We start from the raw sequence: 21,973 nt of genomic DNA, 5'->3' as shown, positions 1-21,973 counted from the left end.
GGTGTTGTCCAGAGCCCACAAGGGCCTAAACACATGGAAGAGGTATAAAAGGAGCATAGATTTTGAAATTATCGCTATAAAAACTTCTTTATAATTAACATAAAAATCTTTTAATTATCTATATATTTCATTTTTTATTTTTCATTTTCTACTAAGACTGCTTTACAATACTGCTTTGAATATGCTGTTTTGGCTGTGGAATAGTCATTCTAAAATAATGAAAAAATATAAACTGTATCCAGTATCAAGAAAGAAAATAAATGCAACAGTATAAAACTTAAAGCTAGGTAGAACAACAACTTTATGTTTGGCATAGATTCTAATAAAAATAATGCTTATATTGTTTCGCTCTTGGCACTACACTCAAGTTCACTTTACTCCACCCTTTGTTTGTGGTATAAATACGGTCATATGCCTTCTTTCTGAGTAAACTCTTTTGACGAAGACAACTACAATGCTATTAAAATCTATAGAGTTTTGGTTAAAATTTGCACTAAACATAAAGTGGTTTGCCTAATTTTAAGTTTACCCAAGATATTTGACAGGAACTGAAATCTAAAACTTAAATTTAAAAAATTAGAAACTTGAATTGAGCAAGATTGGACCAAAAATGAAAAGAAATAGTTGAATCTATGCTGAAAATATTAAAATGGTGTAAAAACTTTAATCAAAGTTAACAAAACTATAGAACTGTTTTTAAAAATGTTATTTTTATTTACTTACTTAATTTTTTAATTTATGTATTTTTATTATTTATAACAAGTGTTTCGTTGGTTTGTGAGTGTATGTTTGGCTATTTATATTGAATTTATATTTTCTTATTTTTATGAACTGGTTGAGTAAGTACAAAGTGTATACTTACAAAATTAAATGTCAGGTGCAAGAACATTTTTTTTTTTTTTTTTTGTGTGTGTGTGTGTGTGTGTGTGTGCATGTGTTTGTTGCATTGAATTCAATTACATTTATGAAAGGCAGAGGTTCCAGTCTTTTTTACAAGACTATGTATCTAGGTTAGGGAAATTTACTCTTTGCATCCTCTTGTGATGTTAGTGAAATTTTCTGCTATACTATCTCTCTTGCTTTTTTTTTTACAATCCTTACCTGAGTGGTGGTGTTATTTGCTGAAAATGACAACATTTTACAGTAAGATCATTTCAGTGACAGTATGATTTTCGAAAAATTACAGTATTTTTACAACAAGAACATTTGACTGATAGTATGATTTGCTAAGAACTACAAGATGTTTGTAGTATGATTTGCTGAAAGTTGCAATATATTTACAGAACAGTTTTTTTTATTTAGAATTTTTTTAAAAATTAAACTACATTCAACCATAGCAAAATATTTTTAATAAGATATTTTGTGATATACATATATCAAAAGAAGTTCTTAACCTTACTTGTATACATAAAAGTTCTAGTTACTAATTATTCATGAAAGAATGAAATTTTTAAATGCGTTTGTAACCCTGATAGATTTTCTGTAACTTTAAGAATCTCTGATATTTTTTACTCTGATATTTTTTTAGTGTTTTCAAGGAGAATGTGCATTAATGTGTTGTTATTTTAAAAGAAAGCATTATTGCAGTCGTTCTGAACCTTTTTCCAAAACTCAATACATATAAATGGCTTATAAGGTTAATATAAACTTTATACATATATATATTAGAATATAAGCTTTATATATATATATATATATATATGGCTTATATACACATATATATGGCTTATATATACACACACATATATATATACTCAATATATATGTGCATTTGTTTAAATTTAGATTGCTTTTTAATGTGTTTTATAAATTAAACACAAAAAGGTATAGAGAATGTTGACAAATACTAAGTTGAACAAAAGTAATGCTTCATATTCATAAACTAAAACTAAATTAACAGGTCAATAAAAGGCTGACTTCATTTTCCCCTCAGAGGGAAATTCCTTCTTGGCTGAGAACCCTTGCATTAATGCATTCTTACTTTAGAAATTCCTTTCTCCTTCCCACAATAAGGTAAATAAATAAAAAGTCTTTTTTTCTGTTTAGTGTGTGAAAAAAAAAGATGATATCTCTAAAATGCAAATGCCATTCATTATGTTTGAAGGTTATGAAAACATGAACCTTAAAACCTTTAACCTCTGGAGGGGAGGGGGGCTGAGTTTCTTTAGTTTAAGAAGAATCCTTGCATATCATGTGTTTGCATAGTTATAATTTTTCTGTTTGTTATTATATAACTAACTTTCAATAATCCTGGTTTAATAATTTTTTTCTATTATTTTACTTAATAGCAAGCAAACTTGCTCGGATTTTCAAACCATGCAGCATATATAACTGATTTGAGAATGGCTAAGACTGCAGAAAATGTCAGCGAGTTTTTAACTCAGCTATGGCATAAACTCACACCTCTATGGGATGAAGAAAGAAAATATCTTCTGGAGCTGAAAGAGGAGGAGGTATTTCAAGTGTTTTCTGTATTTATGTGTGTATGTAAGTTGCAGCTCATAACTAAAATTAGTAGTGTGCTGCTCCAAAAAAATTTTAGCCTTTATTTTAAAAGTGTGAAAAAGGAAACAGATTTGTATAAAAAGAAAATTTATTCATAAACTTCATAAAATTCTAAAAGAACAAAATCAAACATTTTTTTACTTATTCTAATCTAAATTATTACAATTCAAGCTTGATCTGTTCGTTTAAAAATGAAACCCATTTTATTTTAATTTGTGCCAAAAATTCATAATTTTCTTCTTGATCTCTGGATGATGGCTGAGGAAATTGTTCTTTATTAAAAGCACTGAAAATACATTTAGACTTTCCGAATTCATGGTACTTCTTAGAAAAGTTTTTATTCTTTTTCATGTTAAAAAGCAGGGTTCTGCCTCTAATGATAAGTTTCTACAGCTGAATTGATTTTTAATATTCATGAATATCAGACCTACAATAGAATACTTTTAGTTCAGTTTCAGGCTTTTCTTTGTTAATCATCAGATATGCTTCAGTGGCGAGTATTAGCTCTTCTGTAGATTGCTCATTCTTAAAACTAACTGCTAAATTATTTAACAAGCATTACTTGTTATACAATTTAGCTGCTACTAAGAATGTCTGTCCATTATATCAACACATATATAGTCACACACTTCCTTAGCTTCTGCCAGGAGTTTCTCAGAAGGATTCACTCAGTACTTTAAATTTCTTTATTCTAAAATATCAATTTTGAAATATGTTTATTCATTAACTTTAAACACAATTTCTCAAGATTGCGTTTTGTAGTAAATTATTTGTAATCAATACTTGAAATTATCATCATTCAGGTATTTTAAAACTCTCGTTACTTCTGCAATAGTTTGATTTGCATTTGATGCTGACTTGAATTTCAGTTAGGCAGTTTTTTAAAGGTTACAAATTTTCATGAACTCTATTTATGGTCTGTGTGTTGAAGTTCTGCCTTGTACAAGATGGACATAGAATGCTCACATCCATATACTTCTTGAGAAGGGTGCATGTTGTGCTGATTTTGAGAAGAATGTTGGAATAGCCAGAATGTTAGAGAAAAATATTCTTGTGTTTTGTGTAATATTTGCTGCATTTCTCATTATTAAATTAAATTGTTATGCATAACAGTGAATGAAATGTGAATTACCATTAGCTGCATTTATTTTTGCTTGAACTCCTGCTTTTTTGCCCTTTGCGGTATTTGTACCATCATGTGGCTAAGCCATTAAGTTTTTATCTATTTTCTTAAAGGATTATTTCCAATTGTTTTAAAGTATGCTTTTATAAGCCATCTGCAGTTTGATTTTCTGGAGTAAAAAAAAAGTCTCCCAAAATGCTTAAATATTTCTCCATTCAATACGTGCCATAGAACAAGGACCATTTTAGTGTGTTCCAAGACACTTGTATTGTCATCAGCAATGGCAATTGCAGAGGAAGCTTCCCTAATTTCTGTCCTTATCTTCTCATAGTATATTTGTCGCAGGCAGTCACGTATATCATTCTGGATGGCCTTAGAAACACCTTCAAAGACTGCGCTGGTTTTTAAGTTATTCTTCAAACTTGAATATCATTTAATTACAAAATTTACTAATCCTCTAAATATCCCTAGATTTACTAAATTGTCTTTTTCATCATGTCCACATAAGAGAGTTTCAAAGTTTCCTGAAAAGAAAATGAAATTTTGTTATTTTGAACAGTTTCATGGTTCTTTCTCCTTTCAAGTTTCTCCTTAATACTTACAGTTCCTAAAAGTAATAGTGAAACTACATTATCAGTCTGTTTCTTTGACTTCTCATGCATAATGACTTATTTTATTCATTTTATTTATATTTCTAAAATAATCTTTTATCCATGTTTCATTGCTCCCTAATAGCTAACACAGGAAGCAAAACAGTAGATTTTTTTTACTTCACAGCCACAAAGCTAACTTTTCCACTGGTACCATTTAGAATTAAAACTATATGACATGTTTCTTGTTGTTGCTTATATGCTAAGATATTAAAATATAAGCATTAAATGACATCTTTTCTTTGCTGTAACTTTCTGATGGAGAGGTTGCTGTGAAAACTTAAGCTATTTAAGTTCACTTACTATCACAGAACTTATTTCTTGGGGATGCAAGGCCATGGTTAAAGTTTAAAAAAAAAATAAAAGTGCCCCCTCCAAGGAAAAAAAAGGGGTTGGAATCAAATAAAATAGCTAAAAGCCGGATAATAATCTAATTTTATGCTTTATCACATTAAGAATATGGTACACAACTTTTAAGGACAACATGCACAGTGTTGAAAGAAAAAAAAAATACTTTTCACCAACTTGCCAGGGTTAGAACTGTGGGAGCAACAGTGTTTTCTGCCCTTCACAGCTTTGCATATGCTTGTGGATAATAGCCAAAGCCCATGCTGCTGGAACTGTGAAATGCACAGTTCCATATTTTTGTATCTTTTTCATAAACTGAGGAGTGGAAACGTTAAGCTTAAGAATTACAAATTGTACAAGTATAAAAAAGAATTTAAGAAAAAAGGATTCATTATATTAAATATTATTGATAACATCAAGTAGAAATAGGGGGTGCTGCAGTTCTACATTGCTTATATGCGAGCCGCCCTTGGTGTTACTGATGTATTCTCAGTTATTGATTTTTCTATGAATTTTGGATTTCTGAATGCCTTGTGTGGGGAGAGGATTAAATCAGAAAATTAATTTTCTGGACATATATATATTAAATATCCTTCAGAAATGTTTCAAAATTTAAAATTGTCATAGTAGAAAGGCTTAATGAGAGAGAAAGCTCATGGATTGCAATAGGAATAAAAGGGTGATTGTAGTCTGGATATTGCTAGAATTCTGGATTTTTTACTTTTTCAAATTTGGAATTTCTGGATTTAGGAAACATAGATTATGTAATCAGTAAATCTGTTTTAAATTTTTAGAACAGATATGTCATTCAGAATCATCAGAGTGTTTTTCTGAGATTTTTATTTAACAGAAATTAAAAACTTTTATTCTAAATAAAGTTCAGTGAGTGGTCTGACTTTTCTGAACAAACTAGGTTTGTCTTATACAACAAAGGTATTTTTCATGTTTATCTTAAACAGAAACAGAAAAAACTGATATTATAAAGTTTTAAGCTGAAATATTCAGACTAAAAGAAGGTGGCAAACAGAAATTCCCAATATTGACAGAATTGATTAAATCTATTTTAACTTGCTTTTACAGACCCATTGTTGACCTTCAAAGACTGCACTGGTTTTTAAGTTATTCTTCAAATCTGAATATCATTTAATTGCAAAATTTACTAATCCTCTAAATACCCCTAGATTTACTAAATTGTCTTTTTCATCATGTCCACATAAGAGAGTTTCAAAGTTTCCTGAAAAGAAAATGAAATTTTGTTATTTTGAACAGTTTCATGGTTGTGACGAACCTGCATTTATCCATGGCGGCCCGTAGAGCAATCACAAAACATCCGGTAGTTCAGTTTTTCTAATACTATGTATTATCCATTATATTACATATTTACAACTGTCCTATTGTTAGGTGGACTACCTTCACAGAAATCATGTTGCCTAATCAAACGACATTTCGTTTCTACTTACATGCATTGCGCTACTGCCAAGCAGCGCCCTCTACTTCTCTCTTTACAACACTCCCCACCTGTGAACTCAAAGTTCACACAAACATAATACAAAATAAACCAGTATTTCTAAATCAAACACAACATTTGAATACTCTATAAACTACATCAAATTACAAATAACAATTAAGTAATGTTTAAACACGTTAAATCAACTTATAAAGTAATTACTAAATAAGAAACATTATACTAAATCAAAATTCCCAATAATTATATAAACTAAACTACATTTAGCAAAAATCAATAAAGATATTCAGAAGATGACATATGTGCAAACAATAAATCAGATTATTACATTGTAACTCTTTACTACTAATTATGCACTTCAAGGTTGTACAGCAATTGTACTGGTCTCTTTAGATTACCTGTTTTAGTTTTTATTAGACAAGAGCGAACCTGACCATCTCTGCCAGGATAAGTTTCTATTATCTTACCTAGTGTCCACAAATTCCTAGGCAAACGGTTGTCATGTACAAGGACTACGTCATTAACATTAAACTGACCAGACACTTTAGTAGGTGGACATAAATTCACAGATCTTAAAGAAAGCAAGTAATCCTTCCTCCACCTATTCCAAAAGTGGTTTAACAAGGTTTGTTGATGTTTATACCTTTTGATCAAGGAATGTCTAGACCCAATCAAGTCTTCTCTGCACACTCTTGTAACTGGAAGAGAAAGTAAACGTTTACCAATTAAAAAATGAGCAGGAGTTAGCGGTGAGGGTTCTGAAGGGTCATTGTACACATACGTTATAAGCCTTGAATTAATTATGGCTTCGATTTCTATGAAGACTGTTTCTAGCTCATTCAAACAGAGACTAGAACGTCCAATTATTTTCCTTAAACAAGTTTTAATAGTTCTAAAATGCCTTTCCCAGAACCCTCCCCACCAAGCTCCTTTTTCCACAATAAACTTCTATGTTATACCGTGGGAAGAAAACAAATTTTGTACAGATGGATGTTGAATACACTTCCAAATTTTTCGCAACTCTAGATCAGCACATTTGAATGTCTTGGCATTGTCTGAATATATCGTTGAGCACAATCCACGACGAGAAATAAATCTGCGAAATGCAAGCATAAAATTCTCCACGCTCATAGAAGGGACAAGTTCTAGATGTAAAGCTCGAGTTGTAGCACATGTAAACAAAAGCAGATAATGTTTATTCTTGCTGTCCTTTGTAAAGAAGGGACCAGCATAATCCAGGCCTGTTACAGAAAATGGAGATGATTGAAGAACACGATCGGGTGGTAAAGGAGCGGTTTCCTGTGTACCGGCACGCACCTTGCATCGTTTACACAAAAAGCACTTACTCAACGTGGACTTGACGAATTGGCGTTCTTTTATGATCCAAAACTTTTCTCTAATATCGGCTAAGGTAGCTTCGACTCCAGCATGAAACAATTTGTTATGAGACTCAAAAATTACTAGTTCATTGTATCTATCTTTATAAGGTAACAGCCATGGGTGTTTTTCTTCGAAAGCAAAGTCTGAGAATTGAAGTCTGCCCTTTAAACGCACAAGACCATGGGTATCCAATTCTGGGTTAAGTGAATAAATCGACGATGTGTTTTCTAAGCATTTTCCACTTGATAGATCTAGAATCTCTTTCGCAAAGTATTTTCGCTGTGTAACTTTTACCCAATAGAGTTCAGCTCGCGAAATCTCAACAGAGCTTAATGGACCTTTGACTTTCACTGAATTTCGTTTTATATTGTTGGTAAACCGCATAACATAAGCCGTAATTCGATACACCTTCAGCAGCCTGCTGAATCGTGTTAACTCTAGTAATGCCGAAGATTCTACGTCTTGAACAGAAACATGAAGAGATGTTTGTACCCTTGCTTCGTTCTGAACGCTCTCCTCATCGATGTTGGTCTGTTGATTTACTGGCCAAACACTTTCAGGTTGAGAAAGCCAGCTAGGTCCCTGTAACCAAAGGGAACTTCTCACAAGATTAAAGGCATTTTCTCCTCGAGATAAAAGGTCAGCAGGGTTTTCACTCCCACTGCAGTGAAACCAGCATTCAGGATCCGTGAGTGACTGAATATCATAAACTCTGTTTGATACAAAGGGTTTCCAATTTCTTGCACATCCCTTTATCCAGTAGATAGTTATTTGGCTATCACTCCAAAGAAACTTTTGATGACACAGTTCAGGAAACAGCCTTGTCAAATACATAGACAATTTGGCGGCTACTAAAGCAGCCATCAACTCCAAACGAGGTAAAGTCATAGTCTTGAGTGGAGCTACGCGACCCTTTGCGGTAATGAAACTGGTGCAAATAATGTTTTCTGAATCAAGGTATCTAAAATATGCTACTGCGCCGTACGCTTTAGGGCTAGCGTCAGCAAATACGTGAAGACTAACATTAGATTTTTCACTACTACCAAAATATTTTCTCGGAAGAGAAAACTCCTCCAACACCTTTAATTCAGCTTGCCAGCGACTCCAGTCCTTAATTATTTCTAATGGAAGGATATCATCCCAGTCCACACCTAATGTCCATATTTTTTGTAACAGAATTTTCATTTTCATCACAAAGGGTTGAAATACACCAATTGGATCGTAAACTTTGGCCACCCTTTGGAGAATAGTCCTTTTTGTGGCCTCAGCACTGTCATGGGATAAATTTCCTAAAACTTCGCAATTCAACTTGATCTTATCTGCTTCAGAGTTCCAGATCATGCCCAAAAAATTTGACTCTTTAGCTGGTTCTATGTTATAACCTTTTCCAATCCACCAGGAATTAAGTTCCTCGGAATTTGACCTTAATTTTCTCAAATTCATCTCAGCGTCTTTAAAAATCTTAACCGCGTCTGAGGATAATCGACATGCATCTTCAATAGTGTCTGCACCGTAGTATAAATCGTCTACATATAACGAGGAATCTAACACATCATAACTTTCTGGATTTGTGCTTTTATATTTTTTAATGTGGAATTTTATCGTCATCGCTAAAATTGCTGGACTACAGCAAAGTCCGGATGGAAGACGTTTAAACCTTAAAACTTTATATTTTTCCTCACTATTCCCGAACCAAAGAAATTTTAAATATTCCCTATCCTTTTCTAAGATTCCTATCATTAAAAAGGCCTTAGCTAAATCTCCGCTGAAAGCAATTTCATATTTACGAAATTTTAAAATTATGTCCAAAACCACGGGGATCAAACTAGGTCCAATGTCTAAAAAATCATTTAAGGACTTTACACCTTTAGTTCTAGAAGAGCTCGCATCGTAAACAATCCTACACCTTGTGGTTTCCTTAGGTTTTATTATTTCCCTGTGCGGCATAAAATATGATGCCTCCGTTATTTCCTATGAACACTTCTCAACTATACCCTCCTTCATTTGCTCTTCAATTACGGATTTATACTGCTGATAAATCTCAGGATTTCTAATAAGTCTATTTTTAAGACTTTCAAATCATCTTAATGCGACTCCGAAATTATTTTCTAATTGCCCTGCTTCCAATTTCCATAATAAACTGACATAGTATCTATTACCTTTTACCCGTATTTCCTTTTCAAAGCTTTGAATCATTTCTCTCACCTCGTTAGAAATCGCTGAGTCATCGGTAAGGCCCAGCAAATCTAAAGTCCATAACGATCGCAATGAATCAGTTACGCAAGAAGAAAGGTTTACTATTGCCATGTTTTGAGATACTATTTCGCTCTCTTTATCTTGAAGGCCAACTGGGACCCATCCAAACATAGTAGAAATCGCATAAATTTCCTTTCCTAATTGAATCTTTTCCCCCCTTACCATCTTCCAGTAATAATCCACACCTATTAGAATTCCAACGCTTCCTTTACATAAACAAGCGATTCGCAATCCGCACTCATTCATCATTTTTAGTGTTTGTTTTGACGGTGTGGTCATATGCGCAGCCGTAATGGCGTCAGTGACGAGACAGCTGATTTTTATTTTGTTCTTTTGCTTCGCATCTGAAACACAGAATTCGACAACCTTATATGTTTTAGGTACTGCGTATTTCATTCCGAAAGAATAAATAGACAATGTTTCTTCTCCAACAAATTTTAAGTTTAATTTCTTAACTACACTAATATGAACAAAACTTCGTGTAGCACCACAATCGAAAATTAAATTAGTTAACTCTGACCTTCCATCATAATGAGCTAACACTGAACAGGTTTGCAATAAAGCATTTTTCTTCAATGATATATCACAAGGAACAACAGAAAGCGTGTGTTCTTCGGGGAGTTTTGTGTTTCATCTACTGAATTGTCTCGTGAGCTTTCGCACAATTCTTTTATGTTTTGATCTGAAGCCGTTCGCGCTGTGTTACGATTTGAACTACTCGTACATAGTGACTCATGATGCGACTAACCAAGTTTGCAGTCTAACCAAGTTTTGTTCAGGATCTTTAATACTTATTTTATCCTCTTCCAACATTCGATTAATTCGTTTAATAGCTCGAGAACATTTTTCCTGATATTCCTCAGAACTAACTACATCCGCTTCTAGAGAATCTATCTCAATTACGGAATGAATTGCCTCGTCTAATTCTTTCAAATTACTTTTCTTTTCTATTAATAATTCATGCACTTCGCATAATTTATCTGTATCTTTCTTTGCTAAGCTATCCTCGACTTTCTTTAGTAGTTTAGATACTACCGTTCTCAATGCGGTTCTCTTTCGTTTTAATCTATCTAGTTCTGCCATTATTTTGCGTTAATACACAAATGTACCCAAGACTGCAAGTTATCAAAATTCAAATCAAACACGTTCAAAATTTAATAATAATCATGCTCTTACCTAGGGCATGGTCTGGACACATACTTCCTCGTGAAGTTCACTTTAACAAATCCAAACATTTCCGTAAGGTGCACCATTGTGACGAAACTGCATTTATCCATGGCGGCCCGTAGAGCAATCGCAAAACATCCGGTGGTTCAGTTTTTCTAATACTATTTATTATCCATTATATTACATATTTACAACTGTCCTATTGTTAGGTGCTACCTTCACAGAAATCATGTTGCCTAATCAAACGACATTTCGTTTCTACTTACATGCATTGCGCTACTGCCAAGCAGCGCCCTCTACTTCTCTCTTTACAACAATGGTTCTTTGACCTTTATACATTATGCTTACTGATTGAGTTTGCATGCCTAAGTTTCTCCTTAATACTTATGGTTCCTAAAAGTAATAGTGAAACTACATTATCAGTCTGTTTTTTGACTTCTCATGCATAATGACTTATTTTATTCATTTTATTTATATTTCTAAAATCATCTTTTATCCATGTTTCATTGCTCCTAATAGCTAACACAGGAAGCAAAACAGTGGATTTTTTACTTCACAGCCACAAAGCCAACTTTTCCGATGGTACCATTGAGATTTTAGATTTGGGAAACATAGATTCTGTAATCAGTAAATCTGTTTCAAATTTTATTTTAGAACTAATGTGTCATTCAGAATCATCAGAGTGTTTTTCTGAGATTTTTATTTAACAGAAATTAAAAACTTTTATGCTAAATAAAGTTCAGTGAGTGGTCTGACTTGTCTGAACAAACTGGTTTGTTTTATACAAGGAAGGTATTTTTCATGTTTATTTTAACCAGAGAAAACTGATAGTGTAAAGTTTTAAGCTGAAATATTCAGTTTTATATCGGAATGAATTCTTGGACAATAATAGCTTAAATGCTCCCAGACTGAAAAATTATTTACTCTCATAACACAAAATTACATATGAAGCTTTTGGATCATAAAATCCCTCTGATGATTATTGGAAAATGTTTTTAGTAATGGCTATTAGCAAAGGTGACTATTGGTAAAGGCATTACTGGATGGCTTTTCAGAATTCTTTACATTCCATGAACCATTCTCTAACTCTTTCTCATCTGCAACAACTTTAGATAAGTGCATTGCAAGTTTGAATCTAATACTTAAGCCCATTGTCTACATCAAAGATCATACTGAATTTTCAGTTGTTAGCAAAGAAAAATATAAATGTAGGAAGCCCCTCCAAAAAGCAAGCCATTTAGCTTCACAAATATATTGTCGCGTAGATGAGGGGATCCTACAAATGAACAGGCAAGTACAAGTCTAAACTCAAGACTTTTTATTAACTAGAACTGAATGAAGAGCTACTTATATACAGCTGTGAACATGCTGAAACATTGCAGACTTGGAATGTTCTGAAAGAATAAGAAGCAAATTTATATAAATAAGATAACATTAACAACAAGGATATTTACATAAAAGCCAATTATCGGGCATCTTGCTGTTGATGGGTTTCGAACCCGGTACTTTCAGGTTTTGAGTCTTGCGCCTTCTCCACTAAGCTATGAGGAGCTCGGTTGAAAAGAGCGATTTTCGCTACATTATCTCCTTCTTAGGAAGAAGCAGCATCCCGCGCTGGTCTGGCTTCTTGTAACAGGTCTCCTGGAAATATTGGGCTTTCTTTCATCGTCTAGTTGTACTTTTGGATCAAGATAGGGCTTCAACCTCAACACATGAACGATGTCTTTTGAATTCCGTCGTTTCTTATTTTGTTCCATACTTTCTACTTCGTACGTCACGTCAGAGAGCTGTCCTGTTATTCGATACGGTCCAAAGTAACGTCTTAGAAGCTTTTCGGATAACCCAACCTTTCGTACTGGAGTGAAGACCCAGACAAAGTCTCCGATGTTGTAGCTGACGGGTCGATGTCTCTCGTTGTATCGGCGCTTGTCTGTGGTTTGCGCTTTAAGAATATGGAGTTTTGCAAGCTGTCTAGCTTCTTCAGCTCTAGTGATCAGATGTTGCGCATAACTATCTTCGGGATCTTCGATACTGTATGGGAAAATTACGTCGAGAGGAGTCTGGATATCTCTGCCATAAATGAGAAAGAATGGGCTGAATCACGTTGTGTCTTGTTTGGCTGAATTATAGGCATAGGTTACAAATGGTAGAATAGTATCCCAATTTTTCTGTTCAACGTCTACGTACATGGACAACATGTCTGCCAATGTTTTATTGAATCTTTCAGTTAAGCCATTGGTCTGAGGGTGGTAAGCAGTCGTCAGCAGATGAGACGTCTTGCATAGATGAATTACTTCTTTAACAACATTGGATAGGAAGTTGCGTCCTCGGACACTTATAATTTCTTTGGGGGCACCATGCTTCAGTACAATTTCTTCAACTATAAACTTGGCAATTTCAGTGCCCTCAGCTGTCGGTATTGCCTTTGTGACTGCAAATCTGGTAAGGTAATCTGTGCAAACTATAATCCACCGGTTCCCATTTCGAGTAACAGGAAAGCGTCCAAGTAAATCTATTCCAATTTTTGTAAACGGTGTGTGAGGAGGTTTTATCGGATGAAGCTGTCCTGGTGGACGTTGCGGCGGTGATTTCCGTCTTTGGCATTCTCGGCAGTGTGATACATACCGCCGTGTGCTTCCATATAGCCCTGGCCAATGGTACTTCCTCCTTATTCGGTCGTACGTTTTGGCAAATCTGAGATGGCCAGCGGTTGGAGCATCATGAAGACTTCTTAGAACCTCGCTACGAAGTTGCTTTGGTACCACCAAGAGCCACTGCTGTCCCACAGGGTCATAGCTTCTTTTGTGCAGTATACCATTTTTTATTTGATAATATTGATATGCGTCACCTCTCTTGAGAGTTGTAATGATGGATTTTAATCGTTTATCCTTCTGCTGCTCTTTTCCGTAATCTATGATTGCTGCAAAGAAAGGGATGTCTTCATTGTTCTCAATTATTGGTTCTATAAGAGGCTTCCTCGATAGTGAATCTGCATCGGAGTGCTTCCGACCGCTCTTGTAGACGATATTTATGTCGTACTCCTGCAACCTGAGAGCCCACCGTGCAAGTCTTCCGGGTGGATCCTTAACATTGGCCAGCCAACATAAAGAGTGGTGATCTGTGACTACCGTGAAGGGTTTTCCATAGAGGTATGGCCTGAATTTACTAATTGCCCAGATGACGGCAAGGCATTCTTTTTCGGTGGTGGAATAATTCCTTTCAGCTGCACTAAGGGACCTGGATGCATAGGCTATTGGTCTTTCTTTGCCATCCTGGATCTGAACCAGTATTGTCACTAGCGTCAGAATGTATCCTGGTTTCTGCGTCTGGAATAAAATGTCCCAAAACAGTGCCACTGGTCAGCAGCCTTTTGAGCGTTGTGAAAGATTCAATCTGTAACGCGTTCCAAGAAAATTTTGCATCTTTCTTCAACAAGTCATGTAGGGGCTTTGCGATATCTGCAAAATTTTGTCTTGGATTTTGTTTTGGATAAATCGTCGGTAGTAGGAACACAAGCCCAGAAAACTTCGGACATCGGCGATATTTTTCGGAATAGGGAACTTTGCTACAGCCTCTACCTTTTGTGGATCGGGATATATCCCATGTTGATCGACTAAGTGTCCCAGTATAGTCAGTTTCTTTTTGCCAAATGAACATTTCTTGGAATTTAGCGTCAATCCTGCTCTTTGGATACAATTCAATATTTCCCTCAAACGCTTTTGATGTTCTTCAAATAAAAACGTTTTTGATGAAATGTATTTGATAAAAACGTTCTTCAAAACGCTTTTGATGTTCTTCAAATTAAATAGCCGACATTCATCCCTTTCGGTATCAGTTGGGTTCGTCGAGAACAATTAGTTACCCATAATTTACCACAACCATCCTCTATAGTGACAATTGAGGCTGGTATCGATAGTTCTTTTTCGCACATAAGAAGTCTATTTCTAACAATCATAGCTTCATCTGCTTCCCGTAGCTCTGAATTCAAGGCACATATTCGCTTTGCGGTGTTTGCTTCAATTACAGAATCGGTTGCGGCAAACAAGGAGAGCTGTGACTTATTTAAATATTCAATGTCTGGAAGGATTTCTGCAAGTGTAAGTTCTTGATTTCCACAATCGATAACGGCATCGGTGGCACGGGAAAAATTCCATCCAAGTATCATTTGATGACTACATTCAGGAAACACAAGGAATTCAAACGGCTTTTTAGTCCCATTCAAATCAACTTTCAATACACAGCGTCCCGAGGCAGCTACAGTTTTACCACAGGCAGTTTTCAATACAGGTCCATTCTCAGCAAACATAGGAGCATTTAGCTGTCGACGTAACTGTTCAGATATGACAGAAAAATCGGCACCAGAGTCAACAAGGGCTTTCACATACTGTCCGTTCACGGTGATAAAAGTGTTATTCTTTTCCAACTTGGCTGTGGTGTACGTCGGAGGATTTTCTTCAACTGCGGCCTCACCTCCTGTACAGGTCGCTTGAGCTAGTTTTCCTGTGTAGAAATATTTAGTAAATAAAAGAATGAAAACTGATTGTCATTATTTATTCTCGAGTTCTGCCCCACCTGAAAAGTTTTCATAATTTCTTTAGTTTAAGTTAAAAATAAGCTATTTAATATTTCAATGTATTAAAATTATTTGAAATAAATGTCAGCCTGAAAATTTAACATTTTGCTGTCAATAAGTGTGATCAACAGAAATTTCTTATAAACACAAACATTTAGATTTCAGACAGAAAATAACATAAATTGGGACTTTTCCTCTTTTTATCATTATTATTACAGTTTATGTATGCTTTGATAAATATTCAGTTAATAAATTTTAAAATTTAGTACCGTATTTGACAGCATATAAGACGCACCCTTGTTTAGAAGGCCACACACAAGGAAAAAAAGTTTCAATAGTCCGCGTGATAGCGTGGTACCACAATAACTTAAAGTGTGGTTTCTTACGTTTCATAAAAGCCAAATGAACAACCATTGAATGCAATTACTAAACATATTTTTATTAAGGAAAATTAACAAACGGCAAGCTATTTTTTTTATCGGTAGGTGGTGGACTGAAATCCCTTGCTGCTGCTCTGTTTCCATGCACTTTGGCATAGTTTAACACTCCTAGTTTATACTGAATTGTATAGATTAATCTTTTGTTTTTTGTAGTCATATTTTCCAGGGTATTTTTTTTTAAAACAAACAGTTTTAAGCACCGATACCGACACATTTATGCAGAGTAGCACCGATACCGACACGTGTGTCGGCTGAGTCAAAGAAAGTCTATGTAAAGAAGGAAAGGCTCCATAGACGTAATGTGACCGTCGAACCTGTTCGAACTTTGACATCAGCTTTGAGCTTTGGCGCTTTTTGGTGACAGATATTTCATGCATGCACAAAATAATTATGGCAGATGTAGAAAAAGTTATGCGTGTCTAGACCTTTATCCGGGCTAAAAATAGCATTCAGTATTGAAAGTTAACCTGTGGCCTTCATGTATAAGACACAGGTAACTTTTTTGAGACCAAATTTAGGAAAAAACGTGTGTCTTATATGCCGTCAAATACAGTAATTCAGATCATCAGTTCCTTTCAGATAAAGCATGTGGCTTACATGCAGTCTGAGTTTGAGACCATTGACATAAGACAGGCTGTAACTAGAGATGGAGGAAAAATTTATTGGATACTTTCCTGTTGTCGGAGCTGGATTAAAAAATGTGCGCATGTATGTACATATGCGTACATATGTATGTTCACAAACATGCACTACATATGTATGTGTCTACACATACATGCATACTTACACACATACATACATACATATTCATAGATACGTATGTACATACACACATGCATGCATACATATATACATTTCTGAACCTGGTTCCGATTACATAAAAGTACTTTTTATTCTTATATTACTAAGAGAAGATAGATCTTAGACAAGCCAGGATTTCATCATTTCAAAAGTGTATATTATGCACTGTTTTGCATAGGATGTGAAAGATGGGGTTTGTTTTGAACTGTTAATAAATATTCAGTCATTGATATTTAGTGTCATCAGTTAGGTAATTTCAAACCCAAAGAACCTGCTTTGATTAAAAAAAAACCTGATGTAATTCTTTGGTGGAATCATAGATTAAAGGAATGATTTGAAAAACTTAAATAGTAGGAAATTCTTACTCATCTGCTTGAGAGTCCTGATTTTGAACCTGTTAACCCACTGTAGCATTTTCTTATTGGCAAAAGCTTCTGTGGTAAATGAGTGGTCAAAAATAAAATAAATGAATTTTTTGTGACAAAGGCTAAAGAATTAATTCTTCAAGAAGGAGATTGAAAACTTGCCTTATAAGGTGAAACCTAATTAACTATTCTAACTACACCTTTTATAAACTTCTTGTGTGTGAGACATCTCATTGACTGTGCAGTATCTAGAAATTTTAGTAAATGAGGCAAAACCTTACATTTATTATAGCATCTCTTATAGATATAATTCAAATTTAACATAACTTATTTACTGCTGTTGGGAAATGTGTAACTATGTGAAATACAACAAAGAAAATTATTTTTTAACAAACCAGCTGCATATATTCATTACTTCTAAGCTTGAACAAATAAAAGAAAAAACTGACCGAAACATGAATCTGCATACAGATGGAGACCTTGGTGAATTAAACTCTTTATATAAACTCTGCCAATTTTCATTTTGGCAAGACTAATGGAATAGATGTTACAGGAAAGAATTAATTTGGAAATATAATAATTATAATAACTGTTATTTATTATGAGAATATAATACTTTGATAATAAAATACTGAGACTTACAGCATGACAGATGGGCAGAAGTCATATGAATGGTGAACAGCATATTAATAATTAAATTTATTTAACAGTACTTTTATCTCCTTTTAAAGTTGTTTGTCTGAATCCTAATGTTTTATAAACCTAAGAAATACAAATTAAAGAAATAAAAAAGTGCGATATTTGAGAATGATTTCTTGCTCTTGGCTGCCAGGAAAGTACATCCATTTTTGCAAGATTAGCAGATCCATATATAATCTGAACCCTGTATTTTAGCTTTAGAAAATGTTCCAAAAATTCTTGGCTTATACATGGAAATATATGGTAGGTTTTCTGGTTTCATTTAAATTCTTTGAATGATTTGTCAGACAGAACTCTGTGTAAGGTCGATGCTATGATGGAAATTTTGAAAATTTCGCTGTTCCAAGAAAGGGGAAGTAGTCAGTCTTATAAGTTTTGGCTATGCAGTTGATTAGATTTTTATGGAATGAAGATTTTTTATCCGTATCAATTTGTTTTGTTTGAGAATAAATACTATCCAAGTTCTATGGAATGAAGATTTTTTATCCGTATCAGTTTGTTTTGTTTGAGAATAAATGCTATCCAAGTTCTATTCTTTGAATGGGGGTGTGGTGAAAACTTTTCCTTTCTTTCTCCAAAAGCAGTGATAATGTGTGAAAAGGGGGAAAAAAACTTCTTTTTTGTTCTTTCCTTATTGCGAGTTATGACTCATTCCCCCGGTTCTCGGACATTCTCTTCTGGATTCTTTTCGGCAAGTAGGCGCGGCAGAAAAAAAAGGGAGAGACTTCGTTCGACCGGATGTGCGATCACGTGACTCTGGATTCAAAGGTCTTATCTCTCCTGGCGTGGCGCCAATAAATAGAGAAGGGGGATTTTTCGCCGTATTAGCTATTTTTCATTGATCGCTTCTCAACTTTTTTTCCTCCGCTGTGTAAAATTTTCGTTTCATTTATTGATGCATGTGTAAATTTTTCGTTTCGTTTATTGAAATATTTTTTTATTTATGTACGCAAGAGAATTTCACTATGAAATTTCTCAATATAAATAGTGATATTATACAATTAGAAGAAGGTGTCCGGAATGCATTTAGGTGGAATATTGGATTGAATGGAGAGATGGTAATGGGGATACCATCGCCACATGGTGCAAGAAAATAAATGTTGCTGGACAAGCATATTGTGTTTTTTGTAACTCACTGCTGAAGTATGGTGGGGAAGGATTCAAGGCTTTCACAAATCATTCTAAAACTGTGACGCACATGAAATATTCAAAGTGCATTAGACATTCAATGACTTTAAGTAATTATGCTAATTCAAAAAATACTGACGACTTACTGGAGACTGATGCTCGGCCATTGGATATAGTGACAAGAAAAGCACGGCAAGAGGTATTAATAACTTCGTTTATCGCCGAGAATTCTCTTTCTTTCAATTTATCTCCCAATTTAATTGAACTCTGCAAACAGTTGAGCCACGATCAGACGGCACTAAACTCGGAAATGTCCAGGACTACTGCATGTTATAAGATGAAATATGGGCTCGCAAAAACTATTAAGGAAAATATCATTAAAACTTTAAAGGAGACTCCATTTTCTCTAAATTTGGATGAAAGTACTAGCAATGCTCAAGAAAGTATACTGGCAATATTGGTGCAGTTTTATGACAACAATTGAAATGAAGTTGTAGTTCATCATTTTGCATCTCTAAAGATGGAATCTTGCAATTCAGAAGCTGTTTTTAAAGCAGTTGTTAATACTATTGAAGATAATAATATTCCATGGGCAAACTTAATTAGTGTATTAATGGACTCATGTAACACCATGCGTGGAAAAAAAAAGGGTGTTGAAACCAGACTACGATCAAACAAAGCACCCCACTTATTAGATATTGATGGTGACACATGTCACACAGCTAATAACTGTGCAAAAAAATTTGCTTCATGTTTTGCTAGATGCTTAGAAGATTTGTTTGATGACATATATTTTGATATGAAAAGCTGCAGTAAAAAGAGAAAATTTTTTCAAAATCTGTGAATCCCTTGCCATTAAAAAACTTAAGCCTTTGAAGAGACCAGACCATAGGTGGGTGTACATTTTATGTGTTTTAGAAAGAATCAAAGATCTGTGGGATGCTCGTATTGCATTTTATTTTCACTACTTGGATAAAACTGATAAAGGGGATTATTTTTCTTATGTTGAAACTGTATACAATAAAAGAAATATTTCTGCAGCTCAGAAAAAAATTGTTGAAGGGGTGTATTCTTGCTTGCATTCCCAACAACTCACAAAGGATGCTTTAGCTCGGAAAAAAAGAATACTAATTGGGTTATTTATTATGCAAAACAAAACTTTATTGCATATGGCATTATATTCAGCAGTATTACCAGAGTTCAACACATATATTAAATTATTTGAAACAAAAAAAACCAGTGCTTCATTTAATACATTCCAGTATTTATAAATTGATGGCAAAATTTTTATCTTTTTTTATGAAGCCAGAAAATATAGAGTGCACATCTTATAATGATTTATTAAAGGTTGATGTCACAAATCCAGAATTCCATCTACCTAGCTAAGTAATATTTACTGGTGCAGAAGCTTCCACTCTCCTGAAGAAATTATCAAAAAATCATCCAATAGCAAAAGAATTCCAAATTTCTCTGATGAAAGCTTATACTAATACAGCACAGCATATGAAACAGAAATTACCCCTTAAAAATTCATATCTAATTAGTTTTACAGCATTAGATCCAGAGCTAAGAGGTAAAACCAGTACAATATTAGCTTTTGAAAAATTATCATCTTTTATGTCCCATATTTTTAGTGATAATGAAAAGTCAAAAGTAGAAGCTGAAATAAGGTTATACCAGAGTGATATTGATATCACCAAAGAAATGCTTTACACATCTGATGAAAGTGGAAATCAAGTCAAGTGTACAATTGATAAATATTGGTCTAAAGTCTTTAATTTAAAAGATGATTTCACAAATGATTATAAGTATCCTACATTGGCTAAATTGGTCAAAGCCTGTCTTAGCTGCTTCCATGGCCCATTAGTGGAAAGTGCATTCAACTTAATGGATACACTCGTCACTAACTATCTCTAGGCGAACCTCTCTTAAGATTGATTCCCTAGATGCAATGCAGACTATTAAATATGATTTAATGGCTTCTAAAGAAACCTCATGTGAAAAATATGGCTAAAAAAATCCAATGACTGATCCAATTCACAAAGCTCTCTTACTGAATATGAACAGAAGTTGGAAAACATATCAAGAGGACTTAAAAACATGTATTTCAGATGAGTCACCTATAAAAGTCTCTGAAAAACCTTCTACATTAGCAGAAAAGCAAACTGCTTCTACCTCTGCATGTGCAGTTCTTGAGGAAATTTCTTCAACTGTAAATGAGGAAAATACTAAAACAAGTCAACCTTACTGCAATTATGAAGTTCACCACAAAAGAAAGACAAGCCCACAAACATCAGAAAATAAAAAAAAAGCAGCAGAAATTAGATAATTTTTTTTAAAGAATTAATTCAGGTAATTTAAAATATTTACATTATATGTAGTAGTTTATATGTTTGAAAATTTATGGTTATTAATTTTGCAAAAAAAGTAATTCATTGAACTTTTACAATTAAGTCATTCAATACTTCATAATTGTAATTTTTCATTTCTCTCCCCCCTTCTCGAAACTCCAAAATATCGGTAGCAAGTCCGTAAAAGTTTCAGTGTATTTTTTGGGGTCCCACAAACACCCCTGCTTTCATCACACTTCAAATCATGTCATCTGATTAAACAGAAGTTAGCTTCATTTTATTCCTCCGTTTTTCATGCATTTCAAGTTTGCTTCTCCAAACTAGCTCTTAATCAAGAACTAAACTATTTAAAAGCAGTTGCTATTGACAGGGGTTTTTCACCCAACATTATTAACCAATAATTTAGAAAATTCTCATCTCAACACATCAAAAGGCACACTCTTGTTTTAGGAGATTATAAGAATTATCTTGTCTTTCCTTTCTTTTCATTGATTAACTATAAAATTGAACATATTTTACAGAAATTTAACTTTTATGTCGTTTTTCTCCTATCAATAAAATTCTCAGTTCCAGGACTAGTTGAGGACCCCAGTCCGGATATGAATTCCTGGAGTATTTACAGGATTCCTTGCCAGTGTGGTTTAATTTACATTAGTCAAACTAAGAGAGCCTCAAAATTTCATGTTAAAGAACATGAGGCATATGTTTGGAAAACGAAAACG

General features: G+C 34.0%; 1 protein-coding gene across 2 annotated transcripts in view; it reads left to right on the top strand.

The window, feature by feature from the left end:
• LOC118200824 (thimet oligopeptidase-like) overlaps positions 1–21,973 on the top strand; it is a 107,967-nt gene that overhangs the window by 42,130 nt on the left and 43,864 nt on the right. For both annotated transcript variants that reach the window (XM_035372797.2, XM_035372798.2), the window contains exon 7: positions 2,289–2,453. In XM_035372797.2, coding sequence (XP_035228688.1) covers positions 2,289–2,453 — 165 coding nt within the window. The remainder of the gene's footprint in view (positions 1–2,288; positions 2,454–21,973) is intronic.

The sequence above is a fragment of the Stegodyphus dumicola genome, chromosome 9, assembly GCF_044657685.1.
Source record: "Stegodyphus dumicola isolate Sdum_Otavi_A_Nest chromosome 9, ASM4465768v1".
NCBI lineage: Eukaryota > Metazoa > Arthropoda > Arachnida > Araneae > Eresidae > Stegodyphus > Stegodyphus dumicola.
The sequence above is the reverse complement of the archived record's forward strand: the minus strand, read 5'-3'. Positions and strand labels throughout refer to the sequence as shown.